General features: G+C 58.3%; 1 protein-coding gene across 1 annotated transcript in view; it reads left to right on the forward strand.

The window, feature by feature from the left end:
• The window catches only part of LOC132399016 (coronin-7-like), a 264,124-nt gene that overhangs the window by 129,128 nt on the left and 114,966 nt on the right, over positions 1–20,030 (forward strand). Inside the window, exons 12-14 of the mRNA XM_059978890.1 lie at positions 1,912–2,057; positions 3,189–3,284; positions 4,790–4,942. Of these exons, the coding sequence (XP_059834873.1) occupies positions 1,912–2,057; positions 3,189–3,284; positions 4,790–4,942 (395 nt within the window). The remainder of the gene's footprint in view (positions 1–1,911; positions 2,058–3,188; positions 3,285–4,789; positions 4,943–20,030) is intronic.

Here is a 20,030-nt window from a genome sequence, read left to right on the forward strand (position 1 = left end):
GGGTCTGCTGTCGGAGAAGGTGCAAAAAATCATAGAAAATAGAACATTACAACACAGTCCAAGCCCTTTGGCCCACGACGTGCCGACATTTTAACCTGCTCTAAGATCAATCTAACCCTTCTCTCCTATATAACCCTCCATTTTTCTATCCATATGCCAGTCCAAGAGTCTCTTAAGTGTCTCTAATGTATCTGCCTTTACCACCACCCCCAGCAGCACGTTCCACCTACCCACCACTCTCTGTGTGATAAAAACCTACCTTTGATATCCCCCCTATACTTTCCTCCAATCATCTTAAAATGATGCTGCCTTGTATTAGCCATTTCCACTATGTGAAAAAGGAACTGGTTGTCCACTTGATATTTGCCCTTTATCATCTTGTACACCTCCATCAAGTCTCCTTCACTCCAAAGAGAAAAGTCCTACCTTTCATTAGATATGCTGTCCAATCCAGAGTCACACTCAAAATGCTGGAGGAACACAGCAGGTCAGGCAGCATCTATGGAGAGAAATAAATAGTCAATGTTTTAGGCAGAGACTCTTAATCAGGACTCTCTAATCCAGGCAGCGTCCTGTTTAATCTCCTCTGCACCCTTCTGAAGCATCCACATCTTTCCTATAATGAGGTGACCAGAACTGAAGGTGGGTGCATAGGGAGTCCTTCCCTGGTCTCTAGCCAGAGTTCCCCAGTTTCAGACTGTGTAGGGACTGAGGAGGAATTTTTTCACTCAGAGGCTGGCAAACGTTTGTAATTCTCTGCTTCTGAGGGTTGTGCAGATTTGGTTCCAGAGACCATTGAGCACACAGATGGAGAGGGTTCTGTTTGTGGGATAGAGCTGAGGAATATGTTTGTGTTTGGTGAATGATAGTAGGGTTCTACACCAGCAGGTTCAGGAACAGTTATTACACCTCATCTATCAGGCTCCTGAACTGGCATGGGTAACTTCCCTGAACTGATTCCACAACCTGTGGACTCACTTTCCAACTCATGTTCTGGGTATTTGTTTATTTATTTGTCAGCCTGTCTATCTATCTACTGTATCTGTCTATCTATTTATCTGCACTGTGTCTCTTTTGCACATTGGTTTCTTGCCAGTCTTTATTTATATTTTTTTTCATTGATTCTATTGTCTTTCTTTGTTCCACTGTGAATACCCACAGGAAAATGAATCTCAGGATTGTATATGGTGACATTTACATTTTCTGATGATAAATTTACTTTGAACTTTGGTGGAGTTTCTGGGGATTGTCCCAGTGCCAGCCCAGGACTACAGCAGCATCACAGGCACGTAGAGTCACTCAACACACAGACCATCAATTGTACGTAAAACATACATAAATTACATAAGACAATGAAGAGAAAAATATACTCTAATACTTTGACTCTACAGGTCAATTGGTTGGGACCAATACTGCTTCTTCTGGGAATTGAAAGGCCTCAATAGAGTGGCCATGGAGGAATCTAGGACCGGAGAGCGCAACCTCAGGATAGAGAGGCATCCATTTATCGGCTTCTATGTCTTATGGTCTGATGGCCATGCCAGAAAGCTAATTCTGATTCTGTTTATCATTATGAACGTCCCTTTAGAACAGAGATAAGAAGGACTTTCTTTAGCTGGAGCGTAGTGAATCTGTAGTATTCATTGCCATCGACTTCTGTGGGGGACAAGTCATTTGTGTATATTTAAGTATGCTTTTGATCAGTAAGGGCATCAAAGGTTATGGGGAGAAGACAGGACAATGGTTGAGAGGGACAATAAATCCATGATGGAATGACAGAGCAGACTCGATGGGCTGAATGGCCTAATTCTGCTCCATTGTTTTGTGGTTTGATCAGACGGTCGCTGTTATATGTTGAATGTGGTGCGGTCAAGGCCTCCCTCTCAGGGAATCTTTGTAACCTCTCTGCAGTGAGCCAGTGCCTGACTGAGGTGAAGTCAAAAGGTGCTGCGACGGTGCCAAAACTAGCGCTGGACGTGATGTCATGCGAAGTGATTCGTCTGCTGCAGCTGACGGAGAATTCCATCGTGCCAATCAGTTACAAGGTGCCACGCAAGGTAACTAGCAGTGCCTAGCATCAGCACGGTGCTTCCCCTGTACGTGTCCATACGCCTGGGCCCCAAATCTTTACAAATCCCAAATGGCCTTCTGCGTGGGTATGGTAGCCAAGCTGGTGACGTTTCCTTGTTTCATTGGATCATCCTGTTTCATCCCGTTCCCCTGAAATGTTTTTATTTAGCCAATTTCTTTTTGATGACTAAACTCTCAGAGATCACACGTTTCTTCAAGTTTCAGCTCAATAAGTGCACATACCCAGGGGTACATCACTGCCATGGAAATTCACTTTCAATGGCAACATCACAGTACACTACAAACAGGACAAACATAAATTAGAATCAAGATAAATTAATATCAATTATGCACAATTTACATGTGCAAATGTAATGACTCTCCTCTTCCTGTATTCCACACGCTGACCTTTAACCACTTTTCCTGATTCCCTTTCTCCTATGGTCCACTCTCATCCCCTATCAGACTCTTCCTTCTCCACTCTTTGACCTTTCCCACCCACCTGGTTTCACCTGTCACCTACCAGCCAGCCTCTTTCCCCTCCCCACACCTTTTTATTCTGGTGTCTTCCCCCTTCCTTCTCAGCCCTGATGAAGGGTCTAGGCCCAAAACGTTGGCTGGTTATTCATTTCCATAAATACTACTTGACCTGCTGAGTTCCTCCGGCATTTTGTGTGTGTTGTTCTGGGTTTCCAGCATTTATTATGACTCTAGTGCAAATTAATAGACAGAAAAAGAAATATAATTCTTTTGTTATTCCTCACGTTGACTCTGGGCTGCCTTGGTATGGCACCGGGGTTAACCAATCACCAATCACTTTCCAATTCTGCAAACCTTCTGTGAAATCCTATGACCCAAACCTTCTCCACAAACAGCCACTCTCCACCAGTGTATCCCAAAATTGGCACACCCCCATCAATAATCACTCCCACTAACACAGACTCCACACATTCCTGGTTAATAAATACCAGCAGTCAGCACACTGAGCGGTCCTACACTGTGGTCAGTGCTGAGTCGGTAAACCCTCTGACTGTCTTCACAGCATGGGAAGTGGTTTAACTGTGACTGATGAAGCCCTCATCATGGTGTAACTCTGTGATTTCTCCCTCTTGTACCAGTCTCTCCAGGAATTCCATGCTGACTTATTCCCGGATACTCCTGGTAAAGTGCCGTCTGTGTCCGCGCTGGATTGGTTCACAGGATCTGATGACCAGGTCAGTGATGTGTGGATACATGGTCACATCAGGTGAACGTCACTCCCCTTAATAGATTCTCGCAGCATCACTCCCATTCTGGGTCACTTACACAGTGTCACTCACTGTGGGTCACTCTGGTCACTCACTGGGTCACTCACTGGGTCACTCACTCTGGTCACTCACTCTGGTCACTCACTCTGGTCACTCACTCTGGTCACTCACTGGGTCACTCACTCTGGTCACTCACTCTGGTCACTCACTGGGTCACTCACTCTGGTCACTCACTCTGGTCACTCACTGGGTCACTCACTCTGGTCACTCACTGTGGGTCACTCTGGTCACTCACTGGATCACTCACTGTGGGTCACTCTGGACATTCACTGGGTCACTCACTGGGTCACTCACTCTGGTCACTCACTGTGGGTCACTCTGGTCACTCACTGGGTCACTCACTCTGTCCGTTCACTGTGGTCACTCACTGTGGGTCACTCTGGTCACTCGCTGTGGTCATTCACTGGGTCACTCTGGTCACTCACTGGTCATTCTGTGGGTCACTCTGGTCACTCGCTGTGGTCATTCACTGGGTCACTCTGGTCACTCGCTGTGGTCATTCACTGGGTCACTCTGGTCACTCACTGGTCATTCTGTGGGTCACTCTGGTCACTCGCTGTGGTCATTCACTGGGTCACTCTGGTCACTCGCTGTGGTCATTCACTGGGTCACTCTGGTCACTCACTGGTCATTCTGTGGGTCACTCTGGTCACTCGCTGTGGTCATTCACTGGGTCACTGGTCACTCACTGGTCATTCAGTGGGTCACTCACTGTGGGTCACTCTGGTCACTTGCTGTGGTCACTCACTCTGGTCACTCACTGGTCATTCACTGGGTCACTCTGGTCACTCGCTGTGGTCACTCACTCTGGTCATTCAGTGGGTCACTCACTGTGGTCACTCTGGTCACTCACTGGTCATTCACTGGGTCACTCTGGTCACTCGCTGTGGTCACTCACTGTGATCACTCTATGGGTCACTCTGGTCACTCACTGTGGTCATTCATTGTGTGTCATCCTCACTGTGGGTGACGCATACTTGAGATCACTGTAGTCTGTGAAAGCGGCCATCACTCGGCCACGCTGTCATTTCAGGTCACGATCCTGCTGCCTCCGACATCTGGATGTGTCTGGGCACTGCCTGAGCCTACAGTCTGTGTACCTGGGGCTGCTGATTTGGTGACTCCTGTAGTCAAAACAGAAGCATAGCTTAATGCGATTACAGTGAACACTGATTGGAGTTCACTGTAATGTGTTTGTATGTTCTCTCCGTTATCATGGGTGTTCCGGTTTCCTGCCACGTTCCGAAGACGTACGGGTTAGGCTTAGTGAGCTGCGGGCCTGCTGTGTTGGTGACACTTGTGGACTGCTCCCAGCACATCCTCAAAGCAGACACAAACTATGCATTTCACTGTATCTGTCAATGTACATGTGACAGATAAAGCTAATCTTTTCTTTATGTTTCCTGCCAAAGGTGCCGAGGGTTAGTTTGGAGCCAGGCAGACGGAGCAAGGAACGTTTCATCTCTAGTGCAGTGCCTTCTCCACAGCCGGACACACCACCCAGCGAGCACCCTCTCAAGGGAGAGAAGGAAGCAGAGGAAATGCCCTGGGAAGCAGGAAACACTGTAAGCAGCAATCCAATCAGCAGGTCTGAACACCCAGGCCTTCTCCACAGCCATTCCTCTATCTCCAACGCACTATTCCTCCACCATTCCCGAACTCCTCGATTCCCTGAACACCCCAAAATCTCTCAGTCTCTCTTCAGTCAGAATCAGAATCAGGAACAGCATCATCTGCTCTGCAATTGGATTTCTGAATGGCCCATGAAACTACGAACACTACCTCACTATATTCTTCTTGTTTGGCACTACTTGTTTATTCTTTAATATTTCTTATCGTAACCTGCAGTTTATTTTTTATGTATTACACTGTACTGTGCAAAACAACACATGGGCTGAGAGGACTGTTTCTATACTGTAGTGTTCTACGATGATAGACCCAATTCTGATCCTGATTCGGAGAGCGGATGAGGGGAGAGGGTCGGGATGGACGGATGAGGGGAGAGGGTCTGGATGGACGGATGAGGGGAGAGGGTCGGGATGGACGGATGAGGGGAGAGGGTCTGGATGGACGGATGAGGGGAGAGGGTCGGGATGGACAGATGAGGGGAGAGGAGAGGGTCGGGATGGACGGATGAGGGGAGAGGAGAGGGTCGGGATGGACGGACGAGAGGAGAGGGTCTGGATGGACAGATGAGGGGAGAGGGTCGGGATGGACGGACGAGAGGAGAGGAGAGGGTCGGGATGGACGGATGAGGAAAGAGGGTCAGGATGGACGGATGAGAGGAGAGGAGAGGGTCGGGATGGACGGATGAGGGGAGAGGGTCGGGATGGACGGATGAGAGGAGAGGAGAGGGTCGGGATGGACGGATGAGGGGAGAGGGTCGGGATGGACGGATGAGAGGAGAGGAGAGGGTTGGGATGGACGGATGAGAAGAGAGGAGAGGGTCGGGATGGACGGACGAGAGGAGAGGGTCGGGATGGACGGACGAGAGGAGAGGGTCGGGATGGACGGATGAGGGGAGAGGGTCTGGATGGATGGATGAGGGGAGAGGGTCGGGATGGACAGATGAGGGGAGAGGGTCGGGATGGACGGACGAGAGGAGAGGAGAGGGTCGGGATGGACGGATGAGGAAAGAGGGTCAGGATGGACGGATGAGAGGAGAGGAGAGGGTCGGGATGGACGGATGAGAGGAGAGGGTCGGGATGGATGGATGAGAGGAGAGGGTCTGGATGGATGGATGAGGGGAGAGGGTCGGGATGGACGGATGAGGGGAGAGGAGAGGGTCGGGATGGACGGATGAGAGGAGAGGGTCGGGATGGACGGATGAGAGGAGAGGGTCGGGATGGATGGATGAGAGGAGAGGGTCTGGATAGACGGATGAGGGGAGAGGGTCGGGATGGACGGATGAGAGGAGAGGGTTGGGATGGACGGATGAGAGGAGAGGGTCGGGATGGGCAGATTAGAGGAGAGGGTCGGGATGGACGGATGAGGGGAGAGGAGAGGGTCGGGATGGACGGATGAGAGGAGAGGAGAGGGTCTGGATGGATGGATGAGGGGAGAGGGTCGGGATGGACGGATGAGAGGAGAGGGTCTGGATGGACGGATGAGGGGAGAGGGTCTGGATGGACGGATGAGAGGAGAGGGTCTGGATGGACGGATGAGAGGAGAGGGTCGGGATGGACGGATGAGAGGAGAGGGTCGGGATGGACGGATGCGAGGAGAGGAGAGGGTCGGGATGGACGGATGAGAGGAGAGGGTCTGGATGGACGGATGAGAGGAGAGGGTCGGGATGGATGGATGAGAGGAGAGGAGAGGGTCGGGATGGACGGATGCGAGGAGAGGAGAGGGACGGGATGGACGGATGAGAGGAGAGGAGAGGATCGGGATGGACGGATGAGGGGAGAGGAGAGGGTCGGGATGGACGGATGAGAGGAGAGGAGAGGGTCGGGATGGACGGATGAGAGGAGAGGAGAGGGTCGGGATGGACGGATGAGGGGAGAGGGTCGGGATGGACGGATGAGAGGAGAGGGTCTGGATGGATGGATGAGGGGAGAGGGTCGGGATGGACGGATGAGGGGAGAGGAGAGGGTCGGGATGGACGGATGAGAGGAGAGGAGAGGGTCGGGATGGACGGATGAGAGGAGAGGGTCAGGATGGACGGATGAGGGGAGAGGGTCGGGATGGACGGATGAGAGGAGAGGGTCTGGATGGATGGATGAGGGGAGAGGGTCAGGATGGATGGATGAGGGGAGAGGGTCGGGATGGACGGATGAGAGGAGAGGGTCGGGATGGACGGATGAGAGGAGAGGAGAGGGTCGGGATGGACGGATGAGAGGAGAGGAGAGGGTCGGGATGGACGGATGAGAGGAGAGGAGAGGGTCGGGATGGACGGATGAGAGGAGAGGGTCGGGATGGACGGATGAGAGGAGAGGAGAGGGTCGGGATGGACGGATGCGAGGAGAGGGTCGGGATGGACGGATGAGAGGAGAGGGTCGGGATGGACGGATGAGGGGAGAGGGTCAGGATGGACGGATGCGAGGAGAGGAGAGGGTCGGGATGGACGGATGAGGGGAGAGGAGAGGGTCGGGATGGACGGATGAGGGGAGAGGGTCGGGATGGACGGATGAGGGGAGAGGGTCGGGATGGACGGATGAGGGGAGAGGGTCAGGGTGGACGGATGAGAGGATGAGAGGAGAGGAGAGGGTCGGGATGGACGGATGAGGGGAGAGGAGAGGGTCGGGATGGACGGATGAGGGGAGAAGGTCGGGATGGACGGATGAGGGGAGAGGAGAGGGTCGGGATGGACGGATGAGGGGAGAGGAGAGGGTCGGGATGGACGGATGAGGGGAAAGGAGAGGGTCGGGATGGACGGATGAGTAAAGAGGGTCGGGATGGATGGATGAGAGGAGAGGGTCGGGATGGACGGATGAGGGGAGAGGGTCAGGATGGACGGATGAGGGGAGAGGGTCAGGATGGACGGATGAGAGGAGAGGGTCGGGATGGACGGATGAGGGGAGAGGGTCAGGATGGACGGATGAGGGGAGAGGGTCAGGATGGATGGATGAGAGGAGAAGGTCAGGATGGACGGATGAGGGGAGAGGGTCTGGATGGATGGATGAGGGGAGAGGGTCTGGATGGATGGATGAGGGGAGAGGGTCGGGATGGACGGATGAGGGGAGAGGGTCGGGATGGACGGATGAGGGGAGAGGGTCTGGATGGATGGATGAGGGGAGAGGGTCGGGATGGACGGACGAGAGGTGAGGGTCGGGATGGACAGATGACGGGAGAGGGTCGTGATGGACGGACGAGAGGAGAGGAGAGTGTCGGGATGGACGGATGAGGGGAGAGGAGAGGGTCGGGATGGACGGATGAGGAAAGAGGGTCAGGATGGACGGATGAGAGGAGAGGAGAGGGTCGGGATGGACGGATGAGAGGAGAGGGTCTGGATGGATGGATGAGGGGAGAGGGTCAGGATGGATGGATGAGGGGAGAGGGTCTGGATGGATGGATGAGGGGAGAGGGTCGGGATGGACGGACGAGAGGTGAGGGTCGGGATGGACGGATGACGGGAGAGGGTCGTGATGGACGGACGAGAGGAGAGGAGAGGGTCGGGATGGACGGATGAGGGGAGAGGAGAGGGTCGGGATGGACGGATGAGGAAAGAGGGTCAGGATGGACGGATGAGAGGAGAGGAGAGGGTCGGGATGGACGGATGAGAGGAGAGGGTCGGGATGGATGGATGAGAGGAGAGGGTCTGGATGGATGGATGAGGGGAGAGGGTCGGGATGGACGGATGAGGGGAGAGGAGAGGGTCGGGATGGACGGATGAGAGGAGAGGGTCGGGATGGACGGATGAGAGGAGAGGGTCGGGATGGACGGATGAGAGGAGAGGGTCTGGATGGACGGATGAGGGGAGAGGGTCGGGATGGACGGATGCGAGGAGAGGGTCGGGATGGACGGATGAGGGGAGAGGGTCGGAATGGGCAGATTAGAGGAGAGGGTCGGGATGGACGGATGAGGGGAGAGGAGAGGGTCGGGATGGACGGATGAGAGGAGAGGAGAGGGTCTGGATGGATGGATGAGGGGAGAGTGTCGGGATGGACGGATGAGAGGAGAGGGTCTGGATGGACGGATGAGAGGAGAGGGTCTGGATGGACGGATGAGAGGAGAGGGTCGGGATGGACGGATGAGAGGAGAGGAGAGGGTCGGGATGGACGGATGAGGGGAGAGGAGAGGGTCGGGATGGACGGATGAGAGGAGAGGGTCGGGATGGACGGATGCGAGGAGAGGAGAGGGTCGGGATGGACGGATGCGAGGAGAGGAGAGGGTCGGGATGGACGGATGCGAGGAGAGGAGAGGGTCGGGATGGACGGATGAGAGGAGAGGGTCGGGATGGACGGATGCGAGGAGAGGAGAGGGTCGGGATGGACGGATGAGAGGAGAGGAGAGGGTCGGGATGGACGGATGCGAGGAGATGGTCGGGATGGACGGATGAGAGGAGAGGGTCGGGATGGACGGATGAGGGGAGAGGGTCAGGATGGACGGATGCGAGGAGAGGAGAGGGTCGGGATGGACGGATGAGGGGAGAGGAGAGGGTCGGGATGGACGGATGAGGGGAGAGGGTCGGGATGGACGGATGAGGGGAGAGGAGAGGGTCGGGATGGACGGATGAGGGGAGAGGAGAGGGTCGGGATGGACGGATGAGGACAGAGGGTCAGGATGGACGGATGAGAGGAGAGGAGAGGGTCGGGATGGACGGATGAGAGGAGAGGGTCGGGATGGATGGATGAGAGGAGAGGGTCTGGATGGATGGATGAGGGGAGAGGGTCGGGATGGACGGATGAGGGGAGAGGAGAGGGTCGGGATGGACGGATGAGAGGAGAGGGTCGGGATGGACGGATGAGAGGAGAGGGTCGGGATGGACGGATGAGAGGAGAGGGTCTGGATGGACGGATGAGGGGAGAGGGTCGGGATGAACGGATGCGAGGAGAGGGTCGGGATGGACGGATGAGGGGAGAGGGTCTGGATGGACGGATGAGGGGAGAAGGTCGGGATGGACGGATGCGAGGAGAGGGTCGGGATGGACGGATGAGGGGAGAGGGTCGGGATGGGCAGATTAGAGGAGAGGGTCGGGATGGACGGATGAGGGGAGAGGAGAGGAGAGGGATGGACGGATGAGAGGAGAGGAGAGGGTCTGGATGGATGGATGAGGGGAGAGGGTCGGGATGGACGGATGAGAGGAGAGGGTCTGGATGGACGGATGAGAGGAGAGGGTCTGGATGGACGGATGAGAGGAGAGGGTCGGGATGGACGGATGAGAGGAGAGGAGAGGGTCGGGATGGACGGATGAGGGGAGAGGAGAGGGTCGGGATGGACGGATGAGAGGAGAGGAGAGGGTCGGGATGGACGGATGAGAGGAGAGGGTCGGGATGGACGGATGAGAGGAAAGGAGAGGGTCGGGATGGATGGATGAGAGGAGAGGAGAGGGTCGGGATGGACGGATGAGAGGAGAGGGTCGGGATGGACGGATGAGGGGAGAGGAGAGGGTCGGGATGGACGGATGAGAGGAGAGGAGAGGGTCGGGATGGACGGATGAGAGGAGAGGGTCGGGATGGACGGATGAGGGGAGAGGGTCGGGATGGACGGATGAGAGGAGAGGGTCTGGATGGATGGATGAGGGGAGAGGGTCAGGATGGATGGATGAGGGGAGAGGGTCGGGATGGACGGATGAGAGGAGAGGGTCGGGATGGACGGATGAGAGGAGAGGAGAGGGTCGGGATGGACGGATGAGAGGAGAGGAGAGGGTCGGGATGGACGGATGAGAGGAGAGGAGAGGGTCGGGATGGACGGATGAGAGGAGAGGGTCGGGATGGACGGATGAGAGGAGAGGAGAGGGTCGGGATGGACGGATGCGAGGAGAGGGTCGGGATGGACGGATGAGAGGAGAGGGTCGGGATGGACGGATGAGGGGAGAGGGTCAGGATGGACGGATGCGAGGAGAGGAGAGGGTCGGGATGGACGGATGAGGGGAGAGGAGAGGGTCGGGATGGACGGATGAGGGGAGAGGGTCGGGATGGACGGATGAGGGGAGAGGGTCGGGATGGACGGATGAGGGGAGAGGGTCAGGGTGGACGGATGAGAGGAGAGGAGAGGGTCGGGATGGACGGATGAGGGGAGAGGAGAGGGTCGGGATGGACGGATGAGGGGAGAAGGTCGGGATGGACGGATGAGGGGAGAGGAGAGGGTCGGGATGGACGGATGAGGGGAGAGGGTCGGGATGGACGGATGAGGGGAGAGGAGAGGGTCTGGATGGACGGATGAGGGGAGAGGGTCGGGATGGACGGATGAGGGGAGAGGGTCGGGATGGACGGATGAGAGGAGAGGAGAGGGTCGGGATGGACGGATGAGAGGAGAGGAGAGGGTCGGGATGGACGGATGAGGGGAGAGGAGAGGGTCGGGATGGACGGATGAGGGGAGAGGAGAGGGTCGGGATGGACGGATGAGGGGAAAGGAGAGGGTCGGGATGGACGGATGAGGAAAGAGGGTCGGGATGGATGGATGAGAGGAGAGGGTCGGGATGGACGGATGAGGGGAGAGGGTCAGGATGGACGGATGAGGGGAGAGGGTCAGGATGGACGGATGAGAGGAGAGGGTCGGGATGGACGGATGAGGGGAGAGGGTCGGGATGGACGGATGAGGGGAGAGGGTCGGGATGGATGGATGAGAGGAGAGGGTCAGGATGGACGGATGAGGGGAGAGGGTCTGGATGGATGGATGAGGGGAGAGGGTCTGGATGGATGGATGAGGGGAGAGGGTCGGGATGGACGGATGAGGGGAGAGGGTCGGGATGGACGGATGAGGGGAGAGGGTCTGGATGGATGGATGAGGGGAGAGGGTCGGGATGGACGGACGAGAGGTGAGGGTCGGGATGGACAGATGACGGGAGAGGGTCGGGATGGACGGACGAGAGGAGAGGAGAGGGTCGGGATGGACGGATGAGGGGAGAGGAGAGGGTCGGGATGGACGGATGAGGAAAGAGGGTCAGGATGGACGGATGAGAGGAGAGGAGAGGGTCGGGATGGACGGATGAGAGGAGAGGGTCGGGATGGATGGATGAGAGGAGAGGGTCTGGATGGATGGATGAGGGGAGAGGGTCGGGATGGACGGATGAGGGGAGAGGAGAGGGTCGGGATGGACGGATGAGAGGAGAGGGTCGGGATGGACGGATGAGAGGAGAGGGTCGGGATGGACGGATGAGAGGAGAGGGTCTGGATGGACGGATGAGGGGAGAGGGTCGGGATGGACGGATGCGAGGAGAGGGTCGGGATGGACGGATGAGGGGAGAGGGTCGGAATGGGCAGATTAGAGGAGAGGGTCGGGATGGACGGATGAGGGGAGAGGAGAGGGTCGGGATGGACGGATGAGAGGAGAGGAGAGGGTCTGGATGGATGGATGAGGGGAGAGGGTCGGGATGGACGGATGAGAGGAGAGGGTCTGGATGGACGGATGAGAGGAGAGGGTCTGGATGGACGGATGAGAGGAGAGGGTCGGGATGGACGGATGAGAGGAGAGGAGAGGGTCGGGATGGACGGATGAGGGGAGAGGAGAGGGTCGGGATGGACGGATGAGAGGAGAGGGTCGGGATGGACGGATGAGAGGAGAGGGTCGGGATGGACGGATGCGAGGAGAGGAGAGGGTCGGGATGGACGGATGCGAGGAGAGGAGAGGGTCGGGATGGACGGATGAGAGGAGAGGGTCGGGATGGACGGATGCGAGGAGAGGAGAGGGTCGGGATGGACGGATGAGAGGAGAGGAGAGGGTCGGGATGGACGGATGCGAGGAGAGGGTCGGGATGGACGGATGAGAGGAGAGGGTCGGGATGGACGGATGAGGGGAGAGGGTCAGGATGGACGGATGCGAGGAGAGGAGAGGGTCGGGATGGACGGATGAGGGGAGAGGAGAGGGTCGGGATGGACGGATGAGGGGAGAGGGTCGGGATGGACGGATGAGGGGAGAGGAGAGGGTCGGGATGGACGGATGAGGGGAGAGGAGAGGGTCGGGATGGACGGATGAGGACAGAGGGTCAGGATGGACGGATGAGAGGAGAGGAGAGGGTCGGGATGGACGGATGAGAGGAGAGGGTCGGGATGGATGGATGAGAGGAGAGGGTCTGGATGGATGGATGAGGGGAGAGGGTCGGGATGGACGGATGAGGGGAGAGGAGAGGGTCGGGATGGACAGATGAGAGGAGAGGGTCGGGATGGACGGATGAGAGGAGAAGGTCGGGATGGACGGATGAGAGGAGAGGGTCTGGATGGACGGATGAGGGGAGAGGGTCGGGATGGACGGATGAGAGGAGAGGGTCGGGATGGACGGATGCGAGGAGAGGAGAGGGTCGGGATGGACGGATGCGAGGAGAGGAGAGGGTCGGGATGGACGGATGAGAGGAGAGGGTCGGGATGGACGGATGCGAGGAGAGGAGAGGGTCGGGATGGACGGATGAGAGGAGAGGAGAGGGTCGGGATGGACGGATGCGAGGAGAGGGTCGGGATGGACGGATGAGAGGAGAGGGTCGGGATGGACGGATGAGGGGAGAGGGTCAGGATGGACGGATGCGAGGAGAGGAGAGGGTCGGGATGGACGGATGAGGGGAGAGGAGAGGGTCGGGATGGACGGATGAGGGGAGAGGGTCGGGATGGACGGATGAGGGGAGAGGAGAGGGTCGGGATGGACGGATGAGGGGAGAGGAGAGGGTCGGGATGGACGGATGAGGACAGAGGGTCAGGATGGACGGATGAGAGGAGAGGAGAGGGTCGGGATGGACGGATGAGAGGAGAGGGTCGGGATGGATGGATGAGAGGAGAGGGTCTGGATGGATGGATGAGGGGAGAGGGTCGGGATGGACGGATGAGGGGAGAGGAGAGGGTCGGGATGGACGGATGAGAGGAGAGGGTCGGGATGGACGGATGAGAGGAGAAGGTCGGGATGGACGGATGAGAGGAGAGGGTCTGGATGGACGGATGAGGGGAGAGGGTCGGGATGGACGGATGCGAGGAGAGGGTCGGGATGGACGGATGAGGGGAGAGGGTCTGGATGGACGGATGAGGGGAGAAGGTCGGGATGGACGGATGCGAGGAGAGGGTCGGGATGGACGGATGAGGGGAGAGGGTCGGGATGGGCAGATTAGAGGAGAGGGTCGGGATGGACGGATGAGGGGAGAGGAGAGGGTCGGGATGGACGGATGAGAGGAGAGGAGAGGGTCTGGATGGATGGATGAGGGGAGAGGGTCGGGATGGACGGATGAGAGGAGAGGGTCTGGATGGACGGATGAGAGGAGAGGGTCTGGATGGACGGATGAGAGGAGAGGGTCGGGATGGACGGATGAGAGGAGAGGAGAGGGTCGGGATGGACGGATGAGGGGAGAGGAGAGGGTCGGGATGGACGGATGAGAGGAGAGGGTCGGGATGGACGGATGAGAGGAGAGGGTCGGGATGGACGGATGCGAGGAGAGGAGAGGGTCGGGATGGACGGATGCGAGGAGAGGAGAGGGTCGGGATGGACGGATGAGAGGAGAGGGTCGGGATGGACGGATGCGAGGAGAGGAGAGGGTCGGGATGGACGGATGAGAGGAGAGGAGAGGGTCGGGATGGACGGATGAGGGGAGAGGGTCGGGATGGACGGATGAGGGGAGAGGGTCGGGATGGACGGATGCGAGGAGAGGAGAGGGTCGGGATGGACGGATGAGAGGAGAGGAGAGGGTCGGGATGGACGGATGAGGGGAGAGGGTCGGGATGGACGGATGAGAGGAGAGGGTCGGGATGGACGGATGAGGGGAGAGGGTCGTGATGGACGGATGAGAGGAGAGGGTCTGGATGGATGGATGAGGGGAGAGGGTCAGGATGGATGGATGAGGGGAGAGGGTCGGGATGGACGGATGAGGGGAGAGGGTCGGGATGGACGGATGAGAGGAGAGGGTCGGGATGGACGGATGAGAGGAGAGGAGAGGGTCGGGATGGACGGATGAGAGGAGAGGAGAGGTTCGGGATGGACGGATGAGAGGAGAGGAGAGGGTCGGGATGGACGGATGAGAGGAGAGGGTCGGGATGGACGGATGAGGGGAGAGGGTCGGGATGGATGGATGAGGGGAGAGGAGAGGGTCGGGATGGACGGATGAGAGGAGAGGAGAGGGTCGGGATGGACGGATGAGAGGAGAGGAGAGGGTCGGGATGGACGGATGAGAGGAGAGGAGAGGGTCGGGATGGACGGATGAGAGGAGAGGGTCGGGATGGACGGATGAGAGGAGAGGGTCTGGATGGACGGATGAGAGGAGAGGAGAGGGTCGGGATGGACGGATGCGAGGAGAGGGTCGGGATGGACGGATGAGAGGAGAGGGTCGGGATGGACGGATGAGAGGAGAGGGTCAGGATGGACGGATGAGAGGAGAGGGTCGGGATGGACGGATGCGAGGAGAGGGTCAGGATGGACGGATGCGAGGAGAGGGTCGGGATGGACGGATGAGGGGAGAGGAGAGGGTTGGGATGGACGGATGAGGGGAGAGGGTCGGGATGGACGGATGAGAGGAGAGGGTCGGGATGGACGGATGAGGGGAGAGGGTCGGGATGGACGGATGAGAGGAGAGGGTCGGGATGGACGGATGAGAGGAGAGGGTCGGGATGGACGGATGAGAGGAGAGGGTCGGGATGGACGGATGAGAGGAGAGGAGAGGGTCGGGATGGACGGATGAGGGGAGAGGGTCTGGATGGACGGATGAGGGGAGAGGGTCGGGATGGATGGATGAGGGGAGAGAGTCAGGATGGATGGATGAGGGGAGAGGGTCGGGATGGACGGATGAGAGGAGAGGGTCGGGATGGACGGATGAGAGGAGAGGGTCGGGATGGACGGATGAGAGGAGAGGAGAGGGTCGGGATGGACGGATGAGAGGAGAGGAGAGGGTCGGGATGGACGGATGAGAGGAGAGGAGAGGGTCGGGATGGACGGATGAGAGGAGAGGGTCGGGATGGACGGATGAGAGGAGAGGAGAGGGTCGGGATGGACGGATGAGAGGAGAGGGTCGGGATGGACGGATGAGAGGAGGGGAGAGGGTCGGGATGGACGGATGAGAGGAGAGGGTCGGGATGGACGGATGAGGGGAGAGGGTCGGGATGGACGGATGAGGGGAGAGGAGAGGGTCGGGATGGACGGATGAGAGGAGAGGGTCGGGATGGACGGATGAGAGGAGAGGAGAGGGTCGGGATGGACGGATGAGAGGAGAGGAGAGGGTCGGGATGGACGGATGAGAGGAGAGGAGAGGGTCGGGATGGACGGATGAGAGGAGAGGAGAGGGTCGGGATGGACGGATGAGAGGAGAGGGTCGGGATGGACGGATGAGAGGAGAGGAGAGGGTCGGGATGGACTGATGAGAGGAGAGGGTCGGGATGGACGGATGAGAGGAGGGGAGAGGGTCGGGATGGACGGATGAGAGGAGAGGGTCGGGATGGACGGATGAGGGGAGAGGGTCGGGATGGACGGATGAGGGGAGAGGAGAGGGTCGGGATGGACGGATGAGAGGAGAGGGTCGGGATGGACGGATGAGAGGAGAGGAGAGGGTCGGGATGGACGGATGAGAGGAGAGGAGAGGGTCGGGATGGACGGATGAGAGGAGAGGGTCGGGATGGACGGATGAGAGGAGAGGAGAGGGTCGGGATGGATGGATGAGAGGAGAGGAGAGGGTCGGGATGGACGGATGAGAGGAGAGGGTCGGGATGGACGGATGAGAGGAGAGGAGAGGGTCGGGATGGACGGATGCGAGGTGAGGGTCGGGATGGACGGATGAGAGGAGAGGGTCGGGATGGACGGATGCGAGGAGAGGGTCGGGATGGACGGATGAGGGGAGAGGGTCTGGATGGACGGATGAGGGGAGAGGGTCGGGATGGACGGATGAGAGGAGAGGGTCGGGATGGACGGATGAGAGGAGAGGAGAGGGTCGGGATGGACGGATGAGGGGAGAGGAGAGGGTCGGGATGGATGGATGAGGGGAGAGGGTCGGGATGGACGGATGAGGGGAGAGGAGAGGGTCAGGATGGACGGATGAGAGGAGAGGAGAGGGTCGGGATGGACGGATGAGAGGAGAGGAGAGGGTCAGGATGGACGGATGAGAAGAGAGGAGAGGGTCGGGATGGACGGATGAGAGGAGAGGAGAGGGTCGGGATGGACGGATGAGAGGAGAGGAGAGGGTCGGGATGGACGGATGAGGGGAGAGGAGAGGGTCAGGATGGATGGATGAGGGGAGAGGGTCGGGATGGATGGATGAGGGGAGAGGAGAGGGTCGGGATGGACGGATGAGAGGAGAGGAGAGGGTCGGGATGGACGGATGAGAGGAGAGGAGAGGGTCGGGATGGACGGATGAGGGGAGAGGAGAGGGTCAGGATGGATGGATGAGGGGAGAGGGTCGGGATGGATGGATGAGGGGAGAGGAGAGGGTCAGGATGGACGGATGAGGGGAGAGGGTCGGGATGGATGGATGAGGGGAGAGGGTCGGGATGGACGGATGAGGGGAGAGGAGAGGGTCGGGATGGACGGATGAGAGGAGAGGGTCGGGATGGACGGATGAGAGGAGAGGGTCGGGATGGACGGATGAGAGGAGAGGGTCGGGATGGACAGATGAAGGGAGAGGGTCTGGATGGACGGATGAGGGGAGAGGGTCAGGATGGCAGAGGAGAGGGTCTGGATGGACGGATGAGGGGAGAGGGTCTGGATGGACAGATGAGAGGAGAGGAGAGGGTCGGGATGGACGGATGAGGGGAGAGGAGAGGGTCGGGATGGACGGATGAGAGGAGAGGGTCTGGATGGACGGATGAGGGGAGAGGAGAGGGTCGGGATGGACGGATGAGGGGAGAGGGTCGGGATGGACGGATGAGGGGAGAGGGTCGGGATGGACGGATGAGGGGAGAGGGTCGGGATGGACGGATGAGGGGAGAGGAGAGGGTCGGGATGGAGGGATGAGAGGAGAGGGTCGGGATGGATGGATGAGAGGAGAGGGTCGGGATGGACGGATGAGAGGAGAGGAGAGGGTCGGGATGGACGGATGAGGGGAGAGGGTCGGGATGGACGGATGAGGGGAGAGGAGAGGGTCGGGATGGACGGATGAGAGGAGAGGAGAGGGTCGGGATGGACGGATGAGGGGAGAGGGTCAGGATGGACGGATGAGGGGAGAGGGTCAGGATGTACGGATGAGGGGAGAGGGTCGGGATGGACGGATGAGGGGAGAGGGTCTGGATGGACGGATGAGGGGAGGGGGTCTGGATGGACGGATGAGTGGAGAGGGTCTGGATGGACGGATGAGGGGAGAGGGTCGGGATGGACGGATGAGGGGAGAGGGTCTGGATGGACGGATGAGGGGAGAGGGTCGGGATGGACGGATGAGGGGAGAGGGTCTGGATGGACGGATGAGTGGAGAGGGTCTGGATGGACGGATGAGGTGAGAGGGTCGGGATGGACGGATGAGGGGAGAGGGTCGGGATGGACGGATGAGGGGAGAGGGTCTGGATGGACGGATGAGGGGAGAGGGTCTGGATGGACGGATGAGAGGAGAGGATCGGGATGGGCAGATTAGAGGAGAGGGTCGGGATGGGCAGATTAGAGGAGAGGGTCTGGATGGACGGATGAGGGGAGAGGAGCGGGTCTGGATGGACGGATGAGGGGAGAGGAGAGGGTCGGGATGGACGGATGAGAGGAGAGGGTCGGGATGGACGGATGAGGGGAGAGGAGAGGGTCGGGATGGACGGATGAGGGGAGAGGAGAGGGTCAGGATGGATGGATGAGGGGAGAGGGTCTGGATGGACGGATGAGGGGAGAGGAGAGGGTCTGGATGGACGGATGAGGGGAGAGGAGAGGGTCGGGATGGACGGATGAGCGGAGAGGGTCGGGATGGACGGATGAGGGGAGAGGAGAGGGTCAGGATGGATGGATGAGGGGAGAGGAGAGGGTCGGGATGGACGGATGCGAGGAGAGGAGAGGGTCGGGATGGACGGATGAGGGGAGAGGAGAGGGTCAGGATGGATGGATGAGGGGAGAGGAGAGGGTCGGGATGGACGGATGCGAGGAGAGGAGAGGGTCGGGATGGACGGATGAGGGGAGAGGAGAGGGTCGGGATGGACGGATGAGGGGAGAGGAGAGGGTCAGGATGGATGGATGAGGGGAGAGGAGAGTGTCTGGATGGACGGATGAGGTGAGAGGGTCGGGATGGACGGATGAGGGGAGAGGGTCGGGATGGACGGATGAGAGGAGAGGAGAGGGCCGGGATGGATGGATGAGGGGAGAGGAGAGTGTCTGGATGGACGGATGAGGTGAGAGGGTCGGGATGGACGGATGAGAGGAGAGGGTCGGGATGGGCAGATTAGAGGAGAGGAGAGGGTTGGGATGGACGGATGAGAGGAGAGTGTCGGGATAGATGGATTAGTGGAGAGTGTCTGAATGGACAGATGAGAGGAGAGGGTCGGGATGGGCAGATTAGAGGAGAGTGTCGGGATGGACGGATGAGAGGAGAGTGTCGGGATAGATGGATTAGTGGAGAGGGTCTGGATGGACGGATGAGAGGAGAGGGTCGGGATGGACGGATGAGAGGAGAGGGTCGGGATGGACGGATGAGAGGAGAGGGTCGGGATGGACAGATTAGGTGAGAGGAGAGGGTTGGGATGGACGGATGAGAGGAGAGTGTCGGGATAGATGGATTAGTGGAGAGGGTCTGGATGGACAAGGGGGATTACTGATGCAAGTACACGAGACTCCAAACAAGGACTGTAGCTGATACTAAGAAACAAGTTGTGTTCCTGAAAGCCAGGGAGCTATGCAGAGTTCAGTAACATCTCGTTGAAGCAGCTATGTTGATCAGCAGGGACTATGTCCACAGCCACTTCCTCACATTTAAACATGTGAGTTCTAATTATCTTCATTCATGGGTTCTGGATGTCACTGGCAGCACCAATATCTGTCATTGTCACTTTACTGAGGGGATCGCTGGGAGTCATTGAGCACTGCAGTACAGAAGCAGGTTCTTCAGCCCATCTAGCTCATGCCAACCTATTATTCTGCCTTGTCCATCAACTTTTACCTGTACCATAGCCCTCCATGCCCCTCCCATCCATGTATTCA

Source organism: Hypanus sabinus, chromosome 9 (assembly GCF_030144855.1).
Source record: "Hypanus sabinus isolate sHypSab1 chromosome 9, sHypSab1.hap1, whole genome shotgun sequence".
NCBI classification, from domain to species: domain Eukaryota; kingdom Metazoa; phylum Chordata; class Chondrichthyes; order Myliobatiformes; family Dasyatidae; genus Hypanus; species Hypanus sabinus.